Raw genomic sequence first — 21,169 nt, 5'->3', positions numbered from 1 at the left:
GCTGAACGGCTGCTGAGAGCTGAATGACAGCTGAACAACAGCTGAACGGCTGCTGAACGGCTGCTGAACGGCTGCTGAGAGCTGAATGACAGCTGAACGGCTGCTGAAGAAGCAGAAACTAAATGCTTAGGCCGCTCCTCTCACCTGGAGCAGGTAGACGTCTCCGTAGGAGTTGCTCAGGCAGAAGACGTGCTCCCTCCTCGGGTGTTCGGGGACGGCCTGGACGATGCTGTCGTCGGCCAGCAGAGCGTAACGAGGGTTCAGCTCCTGCTCGCCACCGCTTCGCCCGAACGTCTCGTAAAACAGCAGCGTGCAGCCTGGAAGGTAAACGCCACTCAGTGTTTGTCTCTGAAGACGAGTTTAATAAAGTTTAACGACACATTCATCTATTAATTTATACCTTAGTAGTTGTCTGATGTCATAATGAAATAAAACTCATGTTCCTGCCTCTGTCTGTCAGTAAAATATCTCAGGAAGTCCTGGACAGATGTTATTAAACGTGCTCTCATGTTTTTATCTCAACTAAAGACTGCTGGATCAGGTCCGGGTCAGAACCTGCTCTCTGGTCCGGACCTGGGACCAATCAGAGTCTCACCCTTCAGCGTGACCCAGTACCGCCTCCACCTGCGGCGGGACACCAGCTCCAGCTTCCTGTCCTTGTTGACGGTGAGGAGAGCTTTGAAGGAGAGCCACCCGGCCCGCCGCACCACGCCCTGCTCCTTCTCCATCAGGACCTCCCCTCCTCCTCCTCCCTCCTCTTCATCCATCTCCTCCTCATCATCATCATCATCCTCCTCCCCCTCTGAGGGATCGGTCCGGCGGTCCACGCTGCTGCAGCCCGTCTCCAGCTCCTGCATGAAGTTCTGATAGACGTTCTGCCTCTGAGCGGCGCAGCAGGGAACTGGAGGAACCTGGTTCTGGTTCTGGTGGTGCAGAGGGTTGGAGGACCACAGGACGGTGCCGGTCAGTCCGTTGATGAAGACGTCAGAGGCTTCGCTGCCGTTCGGCTCCTGCAGAGAAATCAGCCGTTAGTTCAAGTTCACTTCCTGCTTCCTGTTGGGTTTATTTTTATTTTTATTTGTTTTTAGTAAAAACTTTTTAAATGTTTATGAGCTGCTGGGTTGACTGAAGACAGGCTGTAAAAACTCCTCCCAAAGTTTCACCAAGAACTTCACCAATCTGCAGGTTTGATGAACGTTTTTAACCTCAGATTTATTTTATGTAAAATTCAGAAACACTAAACAAAAAACTGAACTTAAGGTTTTTGTATTTGGTGTTTTATTTTGAAATTACCTGGATCTTCCTCTTCTTCCGGCTCAGACTTCCTGTCCAGTCGCTCAGCTGTCGGATTCGGCTCTTCAGGAAGTCCTTCCGGTTGCTCCCAGAGGAGGCGGAGCTTCGAGGCTCAGCTCTGCAGCAGGGCAGCGTGGAGGCGGAGCTTCCTGTCTCAGCTCTGCAGCAGGGCAGCGTGGAGGCGGAGCTTCGAGGCTCAGCTCTGCAGCAGGGCAGCGTGGAGGCGGAGCTTCCTGTCTCAGCTCTGCGGCAGGGCAGCGTGGAGGCGGAGCTTCGAGGCTCAGCTCTGCGGCAGGGCAGCGTGGAGGCGGAGCTTCGAGGCTCAGCTTTGCGGCAGGGCAGCGTGGAGGCGGAGTATTGAGGCTCCACGCCTCTGACTGCCACCATGACATCATCAGGCGCCGAGGAAAAGGAAAAGGAGGAGGAGGCGGAGTTTGCTGGCTGCTCCTGGAAGCAGGTCTCGAATGCGGTGGAAAACGAGTCGGATCCAGTGGTTCCGTTTTGGAACGACGTTGGGAAGGACGGCGGCGTGTCGTGGCGGCTGCAGAGAATGGATGGTGGAACCGGGCCGAGGATCACGGAGTCTCCGAGGCCGCTGTCGTCCGTGCGCCCGGAGGAGCAGCTGTTGTAGCCCGCAGGGTGGAACAGGTGGGTGGAGCTAAACCCCGGTGAGATGTCCTCCACCTGAGCGGAGGAGAAGGTGTTGTAACCGCTGCTGTTGTCCAGACTCCGCCCACAGACGAACACGTTGTCGGCCAGCTCGCCGGCAGCGCCCCACGGTGAGTCGTACCAGGAGCCGTCCGAGCTCAGCGAGCTGCCTTTACTGGTTCGGAGGGACGGTTCTGGAGCGGCGCCGGGCGGGGAACCCTCTGGCTCAGTAGGGACCACCCTGGAGTTGGTGAACTCCACCGTCATGCTGCCATCTTTCCTGAGCAGCACCTTCGGGCTGCCGCCGCCGCTCTCCAGTGATGTCCGCTCGCCGTCGCTCCCTCGATATCCAAACGGACTCCTGTAGCTGTCCTGAGCCCGGTCCACCCTGCAGAACCTCTGCGGGGAACCGGGGCTCCCTGGGGCAGCAGGTCTGGACTCATACCGCCAGGAGGCGTTCTGGCTCAGGTAGCTCCGCCCCCGGCCCCTGGTGCTGCTCCTCCACCAGCTGCGGGCTGATGGCACCTCCTCCCTCCTGAAGAACCTGATTGAGGGTTTGACCGGAGAGGCGAAGGTGCTGGTACTGTCTGCGTTTCCCATGACAACCTGGGGATGACATCATCAACATGAGACAGAGTCAGCCCTGAACATCAGAGACCTCCTACGGGTCCCTCTGACCCAGGAGTTAGACAGATCCCATGACCCAAACAGGAGATCCTTCAGAAACATTGCCCTCTTTGAAACCTGCTTCGGCTGCTTTCAGCTACTGTTTAGCTGGGCGTTTGGTACATTTAGCTTTTAGCTCATGTTAGCTATACGCTCTCAGTTTGAGCTCAGAGAACAGAACATGAAGACCTCGGTCTCCATCAGGATCTCTGAGCTCTGCCTGCTGTAGGCAGAACATCAGGGGTAAACCTCAGCTCTGCAGCTCTTTAATCACTTATTTCATTAGTTTAAAATTAAACTTTAGACTTATTTGATTTAAATTTTCCACCTCAGTCTTCACTTCAATATTTTTAATATTTTTTCCACACAAAGAATAAAAACTTCTAAACAAAACAAACTCTGGAAGAAACAGAACAGATCAAAGTTTTTAGAGTTAGTTTAGAGTTTTACCGGTTTTTAGCTCCTCAGCAGCTCCTTCATGCTCCGTCCTGCAGCCTCCTCTTCCTCCTCTTCCTCCAGCTGCTCTCTCTCTCTCTGCGGCTGTGAATGTCGCTCGCCCTCTCCTCACAGCATCTGTTGGGGGACAGGAGGAGGGACTCTTCAGCACAGACTTTCCTTTTGTACCACCCCCTCCCTCCTCTTCCTCAGCAGAGCTCTTCCATGACGTTTCTTCTCTAAAACAGACCTCGGTGTTTATTTTGGTTTTCAGGAATGCTGAGGGATTTTCTCCCGCTTCAGTTTCTTTTTTCTTTTAGTCAAACATGAATCTGCAGAGCTGAGCTCAGACAGCAGCTGGACGTCAGGACATCATCTCATCCAACGGCTCAGTTTCCTGACAGAAAACATTAGATCTAAAATAAAAAAACACTCAGAAGCATCAAAACAAAGCAGGAGACTTAAAGAAAGTGAAGAACTGAACATCAACACACTCCTGTCTCTGTTATGTTCTGTTTTCCACGTATGATGGAGCGTTTAAAAGCCATGAAGGAACACATAATGGTCCACCAACTTTTAAAGAAAAAAAAATTAAAAACAAAAAAAGACAAATTTCAGTTTCATGTTGTCTCTGTTGGTGTGAGGATCCAAAAGTCCCAATTAAAGTTTAATTTGTCAGGAAGTACAACCCTAATTTCCATAATACTTCAATAAAAACAGAATCCAAAGACGTCCAAACCTCATAAATCTTTTATTTACAACAAAACATCAGGCTGTTAAAGTCAGAAACATCTGGAGGAGCTTCTCTAACTAATTCAGTTAATTGTCAGCAGGTGAGTCAGAGACGAGCTTTTAGAGGCTCACCAGCTGACAGGAAGTGGCTGAGAACAGAGGAACACTTTCAGAATAAAGAGAAAACAGGATTGTGTAAACAAAGAAGAAGCCAGATGTGAGCAGATATGTCTCCTCTGAGGTCAGCCTGCCTCTCTGATGGTATGGGCGTGCATTAGTGCCTCCCATCCAGGACTGTTGAACAGACAGAACGGGACGACCTCAGGTCCAGATGTTTACATACTGATGAGGGAAACATCTGGAACATCTGAAGAGAGACGTGTTGCTGACAGCAGGTTCAGGATGACCTGATTTTTGTCCCAAAATGGTTCCGTTTCTTAGTTTAAACATCTAATAGGTTTACTGTGTTCCACTGTGGATAAAATCTGAATTCTTCTCTTTGAATTTTGTTTTTATTTACATTTTACACAACGTCTCAACTTTGTCAGAACAGATTCCTGAACTTAAATGAGATTTTTTTCTCCTCGGAGCAAAGAAGAAAGTTTCCATCAAACATTGTCAGAAATCACACGTTTGACTCATTTCCTGAGCGAGCGGCAGAAAGGTCAAAGGTCACAGCAAACCGAAGGTTCAGTGCGTAACGACCCGCTCGAGAGGGACGACGCCCATCCTGTCTCAGAGGACGAAGGAGGACGCATCGTGACCTCTGACCTCTGTCACTGAAACCTCGACAGCTGGAACGCTCCGACTCGACTTTAATTAGACGGAGAAGAAAAGAAGTTTGTGTCAAATTATTTCACAGCTAATCAGTTTCAGAAGCTGAAATTCGGCTCGTGTTCGTGGCTCAGAGTCCCTGAGTTTAACTGGACAACACAAACCAGAAGAAATGAAGACGACGTCAAAACCAGAAAAAAAAGCTAAAACCAGCAGAGTAGTAGCTAAAAGCAAAACAGCTGAAAGCTAAAAGTAGCACAAACTGAAGAAGTGACGTTAAAACAATCAGAACAGAAGCTAAAGCAGGAAGGCAGCTAAAGGCTAAACCCAGCAGGACTAATTTAGCCGTAATTAGCAAAAAGCTAGAAATGATTTCAAAGAAAACAAAGTTTTTTTATTTGATGATGTCTCAATTTTATTTTTAAAAAACTGTAAATTAAATGAACATTTCAAAAAGTATAAAAGTTACAAAAACAAAAAGACGCAGCTATAATCTCCAGAATGAGCCGAAGGTTCTGATTTATGAACGGCTGAAAAATCTGCAGAGTTAAGAGTCGAAAACAGAAACCAAAGAAAGAGTCAGCGCTCAGAGCGTGAACGACGACTCGGCGCCGACTCATCGTTCAGGAACCTTCTGGACGCCAGTCGGCGGTCTGGGAGGCGGTCAGATCAGCCGGTCGGTGATCTGGTTCTTCAGACGGATCCTGATTCTTGGTTTTTCTGCGTCACACAGAGTGAATTAAATGAATCGTCTCAGGCTGTCCTTCGATCAGATGTTTGTTAATTTCTCTGCTTCAGTAAAACCTGCCCCCCCCCCTCACCCCCCGGCCTGAGCTGCTTTGTCTCCTGCAGCTCAGAGACGAGCAGCTTTCAAAGGAAAAAGTCTGCAGAGGACTTTTGTCCCATCGGCCATCTGCCGGCTCGTGGCGTGCCCCGCCATGGGTGACCCCCCATTCTTCGCAGACAAAGACCCCCCCCCGATCTGAATTGTTATTAAAGCAGCAGAACCGCTCCGGTTCGGAGGAATGCCACCTGTTCTCTGAGGAGCTCATCAGTTTCTCCTCATCTGATGGAAAATCTTTATCTGAGTTTAAGTTTCTTAATTTGATTTAGTTAAATTTATCAAACCGAGTTTCTGAAAGTCCACAGATGGACTCAGACTGCTCGTTTCTCATGTCCTGCAGCAAAAACAACTGAGTTTTTGTTTTATTGTTTTAGACCAAAGCCTGATGTTTGCAGCACAACAAGAAGAAAGAAGAAAGAGTAATAAATAAAGATAAATGTTGAATATCCGTCTGGAAAGGCTGAACATGAAGACCTCTGATTGTGTTGAGTTTTTTATCTTATTTTGTAACCTGTTGACTTGCCCTTTATTTACGTTGAGACATCATGAAACTATTTATGAAAAAATGGACAAGTTGGAAAATCCAGCCCAGAGGAAGAACGTTTTTAAAGTTAATAAATTAAGAATCAGCTGCTGCGACACTAAAACCAGCAACGAGTCCGATTACTAAACGAGCTCAAAGCTCGTTAAGCCTTCAGCTTCGACGACCTGCAGACTCGGCCCTCGCCTTACAGCGACAAGGAGAGCTCCATGAGGAGGGGGAGGAGCTTCCTCCTCATCAGGGGAAGTGAGGAGGAAGAGCGGGGGGGTTCTGTTTCCTGACCCGGCTGACTGGGGTCCTTGTCCCGGCTCTGAGCGGAGGGTGGAGTCCCTGAGTGTTGTGTCTGGTGTGACCCCTGCTGCTGAGAACGTCCTGCAGAACACTGAGGAACATTTACAGACGGTGTGTGTGTGTGTGTGTGTGTGTGTGTGTGCGCGCGCGTGTGTGTAGGTGTGTGTGTGTGTGCTCAGACTTTCTCAGAGTTTTGATTCAAACGTCTGCTGCTCTCTCACTCAGTTTCAGTCGAGCAGATAAATCAAACATCCAACACATGATTTTATATTTTCCTAACAGAAGCTCCAGCAGCTGGTTAGAGACGTCTCCTCACTCCAGCTGTCCTCCTGGTCTTTCTGTGAGGACTTTACATGTCCTCCCTGAACCCTGCAGGTTAGGACCACTGGAGACTGAACTGTCCCTCAGTGTGGGTGAGAGAGGGAATGGTTGTTTGTCTCATTTGTCTCCATGTGTCCCTGCGATGGACCAGTGATCTGTCCCCTCTCAGTTTAAGGACAGCTGGAGACATCAGCTCCCTGCAGTCCTGAGCAGGAACCAGCAGGACGAACAGATGGAGGTTTTTGCACAGGAACCCCAGGAGAGAACTCCACGTGATCCAGCCTTCTTCTGAAGATCTGAAGCTTTTAAACAGATTATTTCTGATCAAACATCAATCATCAATATTTGAAACAAACCAGGAAAAAACAAACAAACACACAAGGATCTCTGCAGCAGGAGTTAATGTCATCATCCTCCTGGTCTCCTGCAGGCTCCTCAGCTGCTCTGATTGATCGTCTCTAATCGACGTTTGATTGGATGAAGAGTCTGCTGGTGTCGGGGAGCCTCACAGACTCTAATCAGATCAAATACAGTTTCCTTTAACCTGCTCAGGGTCATCTGCAGGTCGCTGCTGCATCAGAGTCCGGCTGTCAGGACTCCAAACCTCCAACACCACCGAGCGACAAACGGCTTCCACACAGAACCACCGACGGACAGCGTCAGCAGGAAGGGCTTCGTTAGATCGCACCGATGGGAGATGATCCGAGGATCACATCCTGACTCAGGTCTCTGGACTCAGGTCTCAGGTCTCAGGTCTTTGGTCTCAGCTCTCAGGTCTCTGGTCTTTGGTCACAGGTCTCTGGTCTCAGGTCTTTGGTCTTTGGTCTCTGGTATTTGGTCTCAGGTCTCTGGTCTTTGGTTTCTGGTCTATGCTCTCAGGTCTATGCTCTAAGGTCTCTGGTCTCAGGTCTCTGGTCTTTGGTCTCAGGTCCTTACTCTTAGGTCTCTGGTCTCCTCAGGTCTTTGGTCTCAGGTCTTTGGTCTCAGGTCTTTGGTCTTAGGTCTCTGGTCTCCTCTGGTCTTTGGTCTTAGGTCTCTGGTCTCCTCTGGTCTTTGGTCTTAGGTCTCAGGTCTTTGGTCTTTGGTCTTCGATGAGTGAAAATCTTTTTGTATTCTTGTTTTCTTTCAGCAGTTTTCAGATGAAGATGATTTTCTTTAAAACTGAACTCTGATGTTCAGAAACAGCTGAATAAGACGATTCATCCGACAGTTTAATCAACACTGAATGAGTCCAAACCAACAGAACCACAGTTCATTTCCCTCTGAGTCCAAATGTAAAACCACCACCAGTAAACACAGAAACCAGGACAAGTTCTGATTAACCGAGGAGAAAACGTCAAACACATCAGAACAAATCAGAATCAGAACCAGAGAGGCCTGAGAGCAACACTCTGCTGATGGACTCGTTTATCTGCAGCTTTCAGGACACAGAAGATGCTTCATTCAGGTTTTAGATCTGTGACTCAGACTGCAGACCTCCCAGGGTCCTGCTGGTCCACAGACCACTTTAAATCCAGCAACAAGATCCCAAACAAACATGAGGAAACATGGAGGAACGAGCAGCATTCTGAGGTTAGCCCAAAGCTCGGGTCAACAGAGTCCAACCACAGGATCAACAGAGTCTGAAGTTCTGACCCGTTACCAGATTAACGGGCGGCGAGCTGGGTTTCTGTAAGTCCGGGTCCACACCCAACCTCTCCAAGATATTGTTTCATTCGAGGCGTCCCGTCAGGCTTTATCAGATCTGACAGGAAAAAACCCAAAACACAATCAGGACCACGAAGGGTAACAAGCCCTGACCTTTTCCTTTAAGTGCTGATTGTCTTCAGAACCTGCTTGTGGTTCCATGAAACCGCAGGTCCACAAAGGTTCTGTTGTTGTCCTGAAAACATGACTACAGAGGTTTGGGTGGAAGTAAGCTCGGATCTGAAAGGCCCGTTTGTTTCAGAGCAGGAAATGCTCCCAAAGGCGTTCAGCCCGGCCCGGTTCGGTCCGAGCGCGCAGCCTGAGCCTCACAGGAATGTCTGAGTTTTCACAGCCGACCCGGTGAGGTGAACAAAGTCTGAGAAACACAAACTAAAGACCGGCTCGTGGAAATGATGCTGATCGGACCCAACAGGCAGACTGAAGCTGAGAAAACACCTCATGAAGATCAGAGACACTGGACTCAGGTTCTGCTGAGCTGACAGAACCAGAGTGGTCCGACCCGACAGAACCCGTTCATGTTTACGTGGTTATATCAAATTAAATGAATGAGAGATGATCTGAACGGAATCCAGAAAGGGTCAAAAAAAGGATCACAGAAAGTCATAAAGAGTCATCAAAGGGTCGTAACGAGTCATCAAAGGGTCGTTACGAGTCATTATGAGTTTATAAAGAGTCACAAAAAGTCCAAAAGTCCTGAGTCAGTCACAAAGAATCATAAAAGCAGAATAAAGTGACTGACTGTAATTATTGAAAGTCTGAAGCCATTTTTTGACTAACTTTAAAGTATTTTTGTCTCTCTCTGCGGGAGGACTGATGGGTCCCTGAGGTCAGAGGTCAGAGGTCAGAGGTCACACACTCAAACTCTCACTGACTTCCATTGGCTCTGAGCTGAAAGTGAAAGGGTGTTTTTAGCTGGTATCTCCTACAGCAGAAACCTTAAAATGACGCTCCATGATGCTCCATCTGCTGCTTCCTGCGTCTCTCGGACTAAAAACAGAAGAGCAGCTTCATCCGTCCTCCCGGCTTCCTGTCAGCTTCCCGCCGATCCGAGCGGGAGACAAACATCTGGCTGCTGCTGCAGGAATTTCCCTCTCTGGTCGTAAACAACATGACGTCAGCGACACAAACGCTGATTTCCTGTGAGAAACACCTCTGAGGAGGTCCAACTTCCTGTCCTGCTGACACCGGACTGTACCGACCCGCGGTACCGACCCCACCAGAACCAGAACACGCCTGGGTTACATTTATAAAGTTTCCAACCCAATGTCTTAAATCCCAACCTACCAACATCTCAGCAGCAGATTTAACCTTCCAGCCTTTTTGTCTCTTTCTCCGGTTTTATTTGTAGTTTTCTGTTTCCTCAGGACTGGAGTTCTTCGGCACGTCTCGGTCAGTGTTTTCTTTCTGCTGGATGAAGTCTTAATCCTGCAGCTGTTTATGGTTCCATAACTGCACCCCGGAGTCTCATTCAGAGAAACGTGAACAAATGGCTGCAGATCTTTGGATTACTTAACTGACTGTCTAACAACAACAACAACAACAGTGGAGTAACGATCCTTTCAGCCTCTAAAACCTTCAGCTTTATGGGAAACATCACATTCTTCTGTCAGCAGCTGCCGCACAAAAACAAACAGCTAAACTCCTGATGGAAGAGCTGCTGTGAGTCACCAGGAACCACAGGAACGTGTTTGTTACACAACCGACACTGAAGAAACCGGAGAAATGTTTTCTGTGAGAACACGGAGGGAGCTGAAGCACCGCTGAAGGAGCTGAAAGCTACAAGCTAGCTAAATGCTAAAAGCTGAAATAACAAAATGTATCAAAACTTTAGCTTCTGATTAATAGAATGAGCAGAAAAATGCTGAAACAGATCCATGTTTTAAAGGAACTGAAAAGATTTTAATGTATTTTATTGAGAATCAAAGTTTGTAAATGAAGTTAAATATGTTTAAAAGTCGCAGCAGCCGTCGCCTGATTGGACTGAAGGTTTTGATTAATAAACAGATAAAATAAAGTCTGCAGGAGGGAAGAAAACGCTGACTCAGCGTTCACACAGTTAAAGGCCTAGCAGCCCTGGAAGGAATGCCTATCACCCGCCCCTCTTCATGCCGGCTTTAGGCTCATTTTATTTTGAAGGTTTTGGTCTGGAGAACGTCCTCTCAGGGAAAGAAGCCGTTCTGCAGGTTTGGTTTCCACCTCACAGCTGCTTCCAACCGTTCCGTCACCAAACCGACGCCACGCTGCAGGAATGGAGTCAAACCTCAGGGATTCTTCTGGGTGGAAAATAAGATGACTGGATTTATATTTCCCTCTTTAGGACGGGAAAACAAAGAGTTTTAATGAAGAATTAAGACAAGTCAGTCACCTAAAACCTGAAATCTGATGTCCAGTCTGTAATTAACGTGTTTGTTTCTGAATAAACAGAAAAGTGATGAAATGTTGAATCTGTGATCCGAACCCGGAGCGGCCGGGCGAGCGAGGCTCGTTAACATGATGTGGGAACGGAGAGAGTAATTGGAAGCAGCTGATCCTGGTTGGAGCTTTGGAAGCTGCTCTGAGAACAGAACCGGCTGACGTAACGCAGCAGAACCTCCGCCGCTCCAACAGAACCATCTGAGACACGGAGACAGGCCTGAGGACAAAATGTGACCGTCCTCAGCCCGTTTGGTCCAGTCAGCAGAAAACCTGAATCCTTTCCTCAGGATTCCTCAGATGGTTTCAGTCTTTAAAGCTGATGGTGGTCCGGGGAACGAGCAGGTGGACATAAATGTGACCCGTTCTGAGGAATGGGTCAGAACAAACTGCAGAGCAGTTCACCGAGTTCTGCTGTAATTAAGATTTGTCCAGAAGGACACCGTCCAGAGATCCGACTGAAAAAGCCTCTTCAAATCAAAGTATGTCTTATAAATCCGGACCATTTGTCTCTGCCGGCTGCTGGAGCACCAGGAAATCCCTTCGTATAATGTTTTCAAACAGACATTCTCGTTACAAAGAGAGAAATCATCAAATCAAATCATTCTGAAGCGTTTCAGATGGAGAATTTAAAAGTAATTAAATACTGAAAGGTTCCTCTCTGGGGCTCACGGTGGCTCAGCGGACAGCACCGCCTCGTATTCCCGAGGCTGCAGGTTTGAGCCCGGGTTACATCAGGGAGGACATCCGGAGTAAAACAACAACTAGATCATTGTGACTCATTCTGCAGACAAACGTCTCTAAAGTTAAAAACTAATTCCTCCATAATAGAAGCAACTGAAGACAAACTGCAGCTTCTCCACATTCGGACCTCCAGAACCTCCTGACAAGTCTGACTAAGAGCCTGTGTGTGTGTGTGTGTGTGTGTATTTACGGTCCTCTCTCTTTTCCCAACACTGGAGCTGCAGACAGAAGACTCCTGAAATTACAGCTGCAGCTCCAAATAAACCTCATTATCATGAGTTGTACGAGTTTCCTCCGGCCTCTGAGTAATCACATCAGCGTGTGTGTGTGTGTGTGTGTGTGTGTGTGTGTGTGTGTGTGTGTGAGGGAGATTACTCTATAATTCAGAAACCCGTTTGGAGAAAATTACAGAATCCAAACTGAATCTTTTTCTTTCATTTTGTTGAAACAAACCAGCTTCATTAAAGACGATCCAAACTGGATTTACGTCCCATTGGTTTGAGGGGCGGGGCTTAAAACTTGCCGATGTTCATCAGCCTGTTTCTGCAGAATGAGGGCTTTTATTTTGAAAGGTTTAAGTTCCCCTCATTCAGAGATAACTTTATAAAGTTCTGACCCATCAGGCAGCAAACCGACAGAACATCTGAGCCCAGTTTGACTTCACTTAATAACTTTAACTTTTATTCTTTTTCATGAAACAACTTTATTTATAATCGTTTCCCCACAGAAACACGCCGCGGTCTCTGCAGCAAAATGTTTTTACATTTTAGCTGCTGTGCTGCTACTTTTAGCCACTAGTTTGTTTCCTTTTAGGATGAAAACATTTTTAGAAGTCCAGTTAACTGACTTATATTTTAAAATAAACCAGTTTAATAAAATGTCCTCCTTTATGACCTGAGCGACCTGAACCCGTCGACCCGTCAATCAACAAACCGGGCCGGCTCGGTTCTGACCCTCGTTAACCCGTTAACTCGCTGTTTAACTGAGACCCGACATATGGAGAACCAGGAACACCGGACCCAACAAGTTCCTTCTGTTGGTCAGAGAACAAAGACCTGTGGTGACCTTTGACCTCCCTGAGGTGACACTGATCCGGTTATTGATCCCTGAGAGTTGAACCAGGAACTGATTTGATCTTTTTAAACTTCACGTTTACTTCCTGTCAGAAGAAAACTTGTTAACGTTGAACAAACCCCAGAACCCGGCCCGAACGCCGTCAGCTTTTCTCTCCGTGGTTATTTGTTCTGGAGCGGTTCGGGTTCTGACGGGTCGGCGTGGTTTCTCTGGACACAGGCGGATCTGTGTTCGACCCGTCGGGGCGTTTCTCACCCGAGCAGCTCGGCTTCCAACCCAAACAGCCACAAACCCAACAGACCGAGGCCCGGTTTGTTTACATTCCTGAAAAGTCACAAGTTTGAATGAAGGAGCGTCAGGAGGTTACCGTGGCAACCGCTCTGATGAAGAGCTGAAACAGACCCGACTCTTGGTTAAAGACCTTCAGCGGACTGACCCGCCCTGGACCACCATGTGTGGGTTTATTGGGGGGGTTCAGGTCTTGAAACGGTCTCTGGAGGATTCAGGGTCTCTGCAGGAAGCCCTTTAGTTTTAATGAGTCTGTTCTGTTCACACACACACGCGCCCACACACACACCCACGCGCACACACACACGCCCACACACCCACACACACACACATGCACACACACGCGCACGCACACACCCACGTGCACACACACACCCACTCACACACGCGCACACACACACACACACCCACTCACACACGCGCACACACACCCACTCACACACGCACTCACACACACACACACGCACTCACACGCGCACACACACACACACGCGTACACACACACACACTCACACACCCACTCACACACGCGCACACCCACACCCACGTGCACACACACACACACACACACGCCCACACACACACACACACCTGCTGAAACTAACGTCCATCATGGTTCTCCTCCGAAACTTCATCTGGTCAACCAATGACAGAACCCGACTCCTCCTATGCCCCGACCCCAGAGGGAGAACATCTGTCCGTTTGTCTCTACTGTCAGCAAAATATCTCCTGAGCTCAGATCAGGGGTGGTAGTAGCTGAGAGTCATCCACAGCTCCTACTCTGAGGAGGTGAAACCCTTCAGCCTCAGAGGTCCGCATGACGCGTTCACTGTCAGGTCTGTGTGATGCGTTCAGTGTCTGTTCTCCAGCAGCTGCAGAACATCAGACAGAACCGAGGATGACAGAAACCACCAGAGGTCACAGACGTTCTGCAGGAACCGACAGAAAGGAAACAGAACAAACAAACACTGACCTGAAGAACCCAGCTTCAACCCGTCATCAGCTCAGAGGATCCTTCTGCTGCGCTCACGTCTCCTCCTCAGTCTGACTCGGGTGTTTCCTGTCCTGACAGCAGGAGGGCGGGTCCTCCAGCAGAACCAGGACCAGGAGGAGGAGGAGGAGGAGGAGGAGGAGGAGGACTTGTTCCAGCAGACCACAACTCTGAGACGGGAAACAGACGAGAGCTTTAATTCAACTTTACTCTTCAACACAAACACTGAGGGAAAATACATTTTAACTGGAGGAACAGAGAGAGCTGCTGAGAGCTGAACGACTGCTGAATGTTTGCTGAAAGCTGCTGCTAAAACCTGCTGAATGACTGCTTAAAGCTACTGAACTGCTGAAAGCTGCTGAATGACTGCTGAAGCTAAAGCCAGAGAACCAGCAGCTGAAACTAGAAGCAGGATAAGAAGTTTGCTGAAGTAACGCGTTCAGCAGGTGACGGTTCCTGAGGGTTCTCACCTGTGAACAGGTGTGTGTCAGTGCAGGCAGTCTCACTCAGGTCAGGTTTAACAGGTAGTCCAGTCCATGGACAGGTCCGGTCCATCACTGGACTGAGGGACAAACAGGACCGAGCAGCTCTCTGCTGCCCCCTGCTGGCCGAGTGTCACCATTCATCCATCAGCAGGAGAACTAAATGCTGACTCAGCATTAAAAGTGAGCGATCATGTAATTACCTGAATAACACGGACAGCTTTGAATGAAACTCTCAGGAACTGAAACTGGATCAACATCTGCAACTCAAACCAATTCAAGATGGCCACCACAGCTAATCAACCCTGTCAGATTTATGTGCCGTTTGTGAATCAGGGTTAGGTTAACCACAAAACAGGTTCAGTTTTTATTAAACTCACCAGTCCTCAGGTTTATTTCTTTATACCTGCTCTACATTCAAACTCTTATTCTTATTGGGAACGTTTTCCTGTTTCCAGACCAGATCAAACCCGACTCATGGAGGAGACTTTAACCTTCGAACCTTCAAGCCCCGCCCTGAAATCCACACCTATTTTAAATATCTGCCCATCTCCAGCAGATCCAATCAGAAACATCGAGGCGGCAGTAAAATAACGTTCACAGCAACAAACAGTTTCACACAAAACTGGCTGAACAGCTCAGCGATCATAAAACACTGAAAGTTTTAGATTTTAACACTTTTCTCACCTTTCAGCTGCGAGACGTCCCGGTCCTGAGCTGAACCTCAGAAACTGACACCAGATTATTCTGCTGGTTTGTATTTTATTGGTCCCAGTGTTTCCTGGTTCAGAACGCTGCTTGGCTCCAACAGATCATTAATCAGACAAAAAAATATTTACAAGAAACTAGAAAATACAGAATTATCAGATTATCCAGAAAAATGGTAACATATTTAAATACTTTCTGTGAGGAAAGTTTGTTTTTCAGTCCAGAATAAAAGTCTGACTGAAATGTTGAAGGTTTGAAAAATGTTTAAATTTAAAGGCAGCTGGTTAAATAAACTCATGTTGATGAATTTCAGATTAATTTCAGTCTTTTAATGATTTATTTAAACCGTTCTTTTTCCAGACTGAAAGGACTTTTAAAAACAAAAAGATTTAATTTATTGTTTTTCTGAAATGTATCCAAACATTCACCTAAATCTGTTAACGAGTCCAGCTGAAAGGCTTTTAATTTGACAAGGCCTCCTAACTTCCTGTTAGTGATGCTGATCAACAGAAGTCATCTGTCCCCCTCAGAAGGAAGAGAACAACCGAGGAACCCTGAAGACTCAAGCTGCCAGGAGCTGGAGGCAGGATGGGGGCGGAGTCTGAACTCGGACGTCTGGACCTGAGAGACACCAGACTCAGGACTTCCTGCTGGTCTCTGAGGTTCATCTCGTCTCTCAGCTGCTCCTTTAGTCCTGCAGCCCTCAGGAACAGAACCCGGCAGAAACAACAAAACCAGCGGTCCAATCAGAGGGTCCGGTCCCACGTCTCCTCCGTACGGGACAGGTGTCCTCCAAACTGCACAGTTTCCTCTGTTCCTCATGTCCTCCAAGGAGGACCTGAAGGTCTCAGCACAGAAGCTGCATCTCTGTTCCATCGTTTTAGGTTCTTAGATGTTCCTGAGTCTCCTGCTTGTCCTCCGGTGAGTGTCATCATGTCTTTGTCCCCCTCTGTCCCCTCCAGCTGAAATCCTGGACACTGATAAAACAGGAGGACAGGTGGATTATAAAGGGTTGCTAAAGTATTCACCCTGCAGTATTCTGTTTTTAACTTTATTAGAAACAAGAAACATTCCCAAAAACACTCCAGGTACCTGCTTCCTCCGTCCTCTGTCCTCCCCTTAGACCGGCCTCGTCTTCTGCTGGACTCTAATTACCTCTGTCATCGTTTCCATGTGAACAGAACCAGAACCAGAACATCAGTCGGATCAGTTAAAACCTTTACTTGCATCATTCAGACACAGATAAATCTGAAGACATTTTCTAACAGCAGAAGAGGACATGTTTGCTCCTGGATTTCATCCTGATGCTGCGACGCAAATAAACGATTCATAAAAGTCTGAACAGATGTGTGGAAACGGAGGCTTGATGATGTCACTTCCTGTTACCTCGATGCAGAGAGAATATCCTGTGGCGACTCTTGTTCAGCGTGGAGAAGGACCTGCCGCTGTCTGTGGGGTCAAAGGTCGAGGTTTGCTGCGAGCCCACGTCACAGGTCAGAGCCAGGATGGGACCTCTCTCTGCGATCAGATGCATCCGAGTGCTTCTCTGAAACAGGAAACAGAAACTTTCACAATAAAGCGCTCACAAAAACGTCTCATTTATTCTCAGAAGATGATTTGTGTTTGTAAAACATCTTTTTCAGGGACTAATGAAAGATAAAAACAAGACTTTCAGTGTTTAAAATCTGAAACATATAAGAAAATAAAAACACTGAATATTATCTGAGATCTGAGGATTAAACCGGACGAGACGCTGAGAGAAGTGACAGCAGTTTCTGTTCAATCCTGAAACCATCCTGTTCGACCTCAGGTGAGGTTCTAAAATATCACCTGATCTGTTGAAGACGACTCTCAGCTACTACCACACCAAACTTCACCTCAGTCTCTGTAAAACTGACCGAGCTGAAGCCGTTGTTGTGTTTGTTGAGGTTAACGGTTGATCAGATAAAGATTTCCATCCAATAATGACAGTTTCATTATAAATCTGTCCAGTGGCTGGCAGGATATTTTGCTGACAGATAAAGGACCGTTCAGGTTTGTTCTCCTGCACTGCAGCTTTAATAACAACCTTTTCCTGGTTTGAGTCACACAATAAAGTTATTTGTTCTGATCTCACGTCCTGAGCGGCGTGCTCGGGTCTACCTGGTCAGGTGGAGGAACGTTCAGCTTGGTGTCCTGCGGCGCTCTGACGACGATCACCGTCTGCTCCTGAAAGTCCCGGAGGCGAGCGATGTCCTCGCAGCTCACGTAGGCCGACGTTCAGAGAGGTTAAAGAAAAGCCTTCCTGACCGACAGATTAGATTCATCTCTCCGCAGGATTTAAACAATAAAATAACAAAAATCCCTTTAATGTTTAACCTGTTTCTAACAGGAAGGAGGACAGAGAAACTGCAGGAGGACGGTGAAGCAGCTGTGACCTTTGACCTCGGACAGACGTGAAGGATATGCAGCGTTCTGCTCGTCGTCGGTCAGGCTGAAGAGCTGCTCGGCGCAGGTCTTAATCAGTCGGTCCAGCTCGTTTTCCACCTGCTTCAGCTTCTCCAGCGTCTCCAGGAACCGCAGCGGGTTCCTCCACAGGAAGCTGCAGATCGGACCGGTTCCTCTGCAGAACCAGAACCATCAAACAGAATTCAGGCTTTTTATTTCCTCAGAATGAGACGGCTCATTTCAAACGTTACATTAAAATAAATAAAAATTAAAAAGAGAGAAAAGCTGAGAGCCGAATACGAGCTGAAATTTACTGAAGAAGCTAAAACTAAGGTTTTAAAGCTGAAAGTAGCTAAAAGCAGAGAAAAACAGGCAGATTTAAGAGAAAGGTTTTGAAGGAATGAAGAGATCTCCGTGGATTTCTAGGAAGGAAATATCTGTAAATAAAGTTTAACTTGTTGAAAAGTATAAAAGTTACAGAAGCTAAAAGTCCCAGCAGCCATGAGCTGAATGAGCTGAAGGTTTGGATTCATGAACAGCTAAAATAAGTTTACAGAAGACTGGAAATAAAACATAAAAACCAGGAAAAAGCAGCGTTCATTTAAACACAGCTGGGGTTTAATGCATCTTCAGACGATTTATTTATTTAGCTTCATGACATCAAATCTGTTTATGAGACATTTCTAATAACAGAGAATTCATCTACTGGACCTGATGGACTTACATCCACTTGACCCGGTTCTCCGGCTCCCTCCGGACCAGGCCGAGGCCGCGCAGGACGCTGACGATGTTGTGAACTCGGCGTGTCGAGGTTTGAAGGCTCGTGGCCGCCTCCTCGATGCCCACGGCGGCGTCGGGGGTCGCCATCAGCAGCTCCAGGAAGCCTCGGGTCAGCCAGGACAGAGGAGTATCTGAGAACAGAACCACAGAGACCAGTAGAACCGGGCCATCTGAAGCAGAACCCAGAGGATGAGCGGGTTTACTGACGGGTCGAGGGAGAAAATGTCTGAAACCCATCAGAAACTCTTTGGGCCAGAATCTGCCATGAGAACAACTACCTGCAATATGTCACCTGTGGCTGACTGCAGTAAATTTAACCTGTTTTAATGTTAACATACTGTCTGTTTTTAAATCTATAAAAATCATAAACATGCTCGGTGAAAGTTTGTTAAAAGACAAAGATTTGATTTCTGTGGTTCGGTTCCAGAGTCTGTTTCCTTCCCCGCAGAGTCAAATGATTCAGTAATTATTAATAACTTTATCTAAGTGATTTTAAATAAACAGTAAACCCAGAAGCTGTGATCAGTTTGTTGTTCCTGCAGGTTAGAAGGTCCAGATGAGACTCACCTGCTTTGATGCTGGAGGTTTCAGTTTGAGGAGAATCACTGCAGAGAAAAAAAATAAATCAATTAAAAACTGAACAATGAATAATTTTTCCTGCAACCAAACCATGAAATGTTGATTTAAACCATGACATGTTGATGTTACCTGGTCATCTCAGGTCCAGGTGGGTTCCCAGCTGCCTCACCTGGATCCTAGCAGAACAGGTGAGAACGGTAAAGAGAAGCTCCTCTTTAATGAAACACCTAAAGTCTGACTGCAGACCTGCTGCGGTGGGTCAGGTCCGGCCTCCCCTCCGCCCTCTTCCTCGCAGTCTCTGGGGGGCCACTGCTCCTCCTCCTGAGGGGCCTCTCTGCTCCAGGAACTAACCCGGCCCTGCGGCCCGTCCAGGTAAGGAGGCATGAGGGGAATGGCGTCGCTGCGGACCCCGGTTTTACAGATGTCCTCTGGCAGGAAGTGGTCTTCACAGATGACCTGATGCTCCAAGCGGTCCTGGTCGTTCTCCCTCAGCGCCGCCAGCCACACCTGAAACACCACGAACACGGCTGGGTACCAGACCTGCTCGGGTCCGGTTTTATTCGGACTGCACAGAAACTTTCCAACAAACCGTTCGGATGTGTCCGTACGTATTTACGCTCAGATCTGAGGAGTCTGCAGGTAAAGACAGGTGAGGCTGAGACTTTAAACCTGGTGTGTTCAGGAAGTGTCCCCCGCCCTGACGGATGTTCAACTCGTTCTCCTCATATTTCCTCCTGAACGTCTTCTCTCAGACAACAACCTCCCACCTGGTGTGTTTACACTCAGTGCAGACCCACATTTTAGAATTTATATCTAAATGATTGTTAGGTTTAAACACCAGTTGTCAACATTTATAAAACTTTGGATATTCTACTGTTTTATTATTGACCTTCTTTTTAGTCCACCATGCAATAAAACACCTTTTAGGTAAAAAAATAAAACATGGAGATAAAAAGATGTCTGTTGCCTTCAGGTTTCATCTTCTTACCTCTCCTACAAAATATAGAAAGTACTCGATACTGCTGAGTTTTTTTATTTTCTATAGTACCTTACATATAAATACTTCTGTCAGGTGTGTTTAGGAAAACTTCACATTTCAGGCAAATCAAATATTTTAAAACTCAAATAATAACTTTCAATAATCCTGATAACAATTTTAATTAAATAATTGTTGGATCAGGCCAACCCTTAAATAAAACCATCCTAACAGCTGGAGGCAGATGGATCTGATCAGTTCTTCAGATCAGATTTTAAACAATCGATTAGTTTTAATCTCATCCTTTTTATGATATATTACCCTCAGAATAAACCAAATCATTTAACCCACCTCCTGCTGTTCTGCAGGAGGAACATTTGATTTCTTTACAAGATTTATTTAACAGGAAAATATAAACATTTACAGGGAAGTCAGCTGTTTGAAAATAACTTATTTCAGTTATAAAAAAGAATTCAGACTGACTGAAAGGAAAATATTCTAATAAAAATCTGATTATATTTTCATTTTAGTAACTGCCTCTACCTGTTAACTAGTTTACATGTAAACTAACCTACATGTTAACTAGTCTACATGTTAACTAGTTTACATGCTAACTAACCTACATGTTAACTAGTTTACATGCTAACTATTAGCAACTACACGTCTGACTGAACCAACCGGGGAGTTTTTAGTTTTAATCGTTATTTACTTTATTTTACTTTTTATCTTAATAAACACTTTTAGAGAAGCCTCGGCGGGTTTTCTAACATCTCCACATTAATTAAAGTTAATTATAAAACCAGGAAGTATCCTGAAGCAAAGCGTGACCAAAGCACAAGGTAAACAAACACGCCCGAGCTCCGACTACTTCCAGGAGTCCGTACCTTCACCCGGTCCGGGTCTCGGGGGAACCTGAAGAACCTCCGCGGGGGTCGGTTTGACGTCGCCCGGGCGTTGGCCACCATCCGGTTCGGACAGCCCGACACGACGCACTTCCCCATGCTGACCCGGTTCTCCTCGGTCCAGACAGAACCCAGAACCCAGAACCAGAACTAACTACCAACACATGTCCGAACTCCGGGAAGAGGAGTTCAACGAGCACGTTGCGCTGCCGCTTGCTGCCTGTTTACGTCATCACGCCGCTCAAAGCCGGAAGTTGTCGTTACCTACCGGAAGTTTGCATACAAAATAAAAGTACTTTTAGTAAACATTTTTTCAAGAAAAAGTAGCAGGTAAAATGTAGAAAGTTAATGCCAAAAATGTGAATCCAGAGGAAAAACTGTGAAAGCAAAAAGCCATGCAGAAATGTGATTAATTTTAATAAATAAAGAACCAACCACTATGGCGCACAAGCTGGTGTGTCTCTCATCCCGGTCTGTCTCTCATGCCGGTCCCAAGCCCGGGTAAAGGGTGAGGGTTGTGTCAGGACAGAGATCTGACATAAAACAATCATGTG

General features: G+C 46.9%; 2 protein-coding genes across 2 annotated transcripts in view; both read right to left on the bottom strand.

The window, feature by feature from the left end:
• Positions 1-13,876, bottom strand: part of LOC108228817 (T-lymphoma invasion and metastasis-inducing protein 2-like) — a 22,737-nt gene extending 8,861 nt beyond the window's left edge. The window contains exons 1-5 of the mRNA XM_037981693.1: positions 13,744-13,876; positions 3,058-3,180; positions 1,294-2,547; positions 596-1,010; positions 145-317 (exon numbers count right to left, since the gene is read on the bottom strand). Coding sequence (XP_037837621.1) covers positions 145-317; positions 596-1,010; positions 1,294-2,541 — 1,836 coding nt within the window. The 5' untranslated portion in view covers positions 2,542-2,547; positions 3,058-3,180; positions 13,744-13,876. The remainder of the gene's footprint in view (positions 1-144; positions 318-595; positions 1,011-1,293; positions 2,548-3,057; positions 3,181-13,743) is intronic.
• A 1,115-nt stretch (positions 13,877-14,991) lies between these two features.
• Positions 14,992-20,879, bottom strand: LOC108240251 (transcription factor E2F6). The gene is made up of 10 exons (XM_017423596.3): positions 20,598-20,879; positions 18,984-19,244; positions 18,867-18,913; positions 18,726-18,763; positions 18,103-18,289; positions 17,398-17,553; positions 17,094-17,208; positions 16,338-16,497; positions 16,044-16,108; positions 14,992-15,928 (listed from the first exon to the last, which is right to left on the bottom strand). Exons 1-9 carry the CDS (start codon positions 20,712-20,714, stop codon positions 16,071-16,073), a joined length of 1,119 nt encoding a protein of 372 aa, XP_017279085.1. The 5' UTR covers positions 20,715-20,879; the 3' UTR covers positions 14,992-15,928; positions 16,044-16,070.
• Between the last annotated feature and the right edge of the window lie 290 nt (positions 20,880-21,169).

This window comes from Kryptolebias marmoratus, linkage group LG19 (genome assembly GCF_001649575.2).
Source record: "Kryptolebias marmoratus isolate JLee-2015 linkage group LG19, ASM164957v2, whole genome shotgun sequence".
Lineage (NCBI taxonomy): Eukaryota > Metazoa > Chordata > Actinopteri > Cyprinodontiformes > Rivulidae > Kryptolebias > Kryptolebias marmoratus.
Note: the sequence above shows the minus strand (reverse complement) of the source record. Positions and strands in the feature narration are given on the sequence as shown.

Bases quoted from the DNA above. Each gene is read 5' to 3' on its own strand.
- LOC108240251 (XM_017423596.3), bottom strand. From the start codon at position 20,714: ATGGGGAAGTGCGTCGTGTCGGGCTGTCCGAACCGGATGGTGGCCAAC. The intron at 18,914-18,983 runs GTCTGCAGTCAG...CTGTTCTGCTAG, and splicing joins GACCTGACCCACCGCAGCAG to GATCCAGGTGAGGCAGCTGG. The intron at 17,209-17,397 runs ATATCCTTCACG...ACCTCTCTGAAC, and splicing joins GACGACGAGCAGAACGCTGC to GTCGGCCTACGTGAGCTGCG.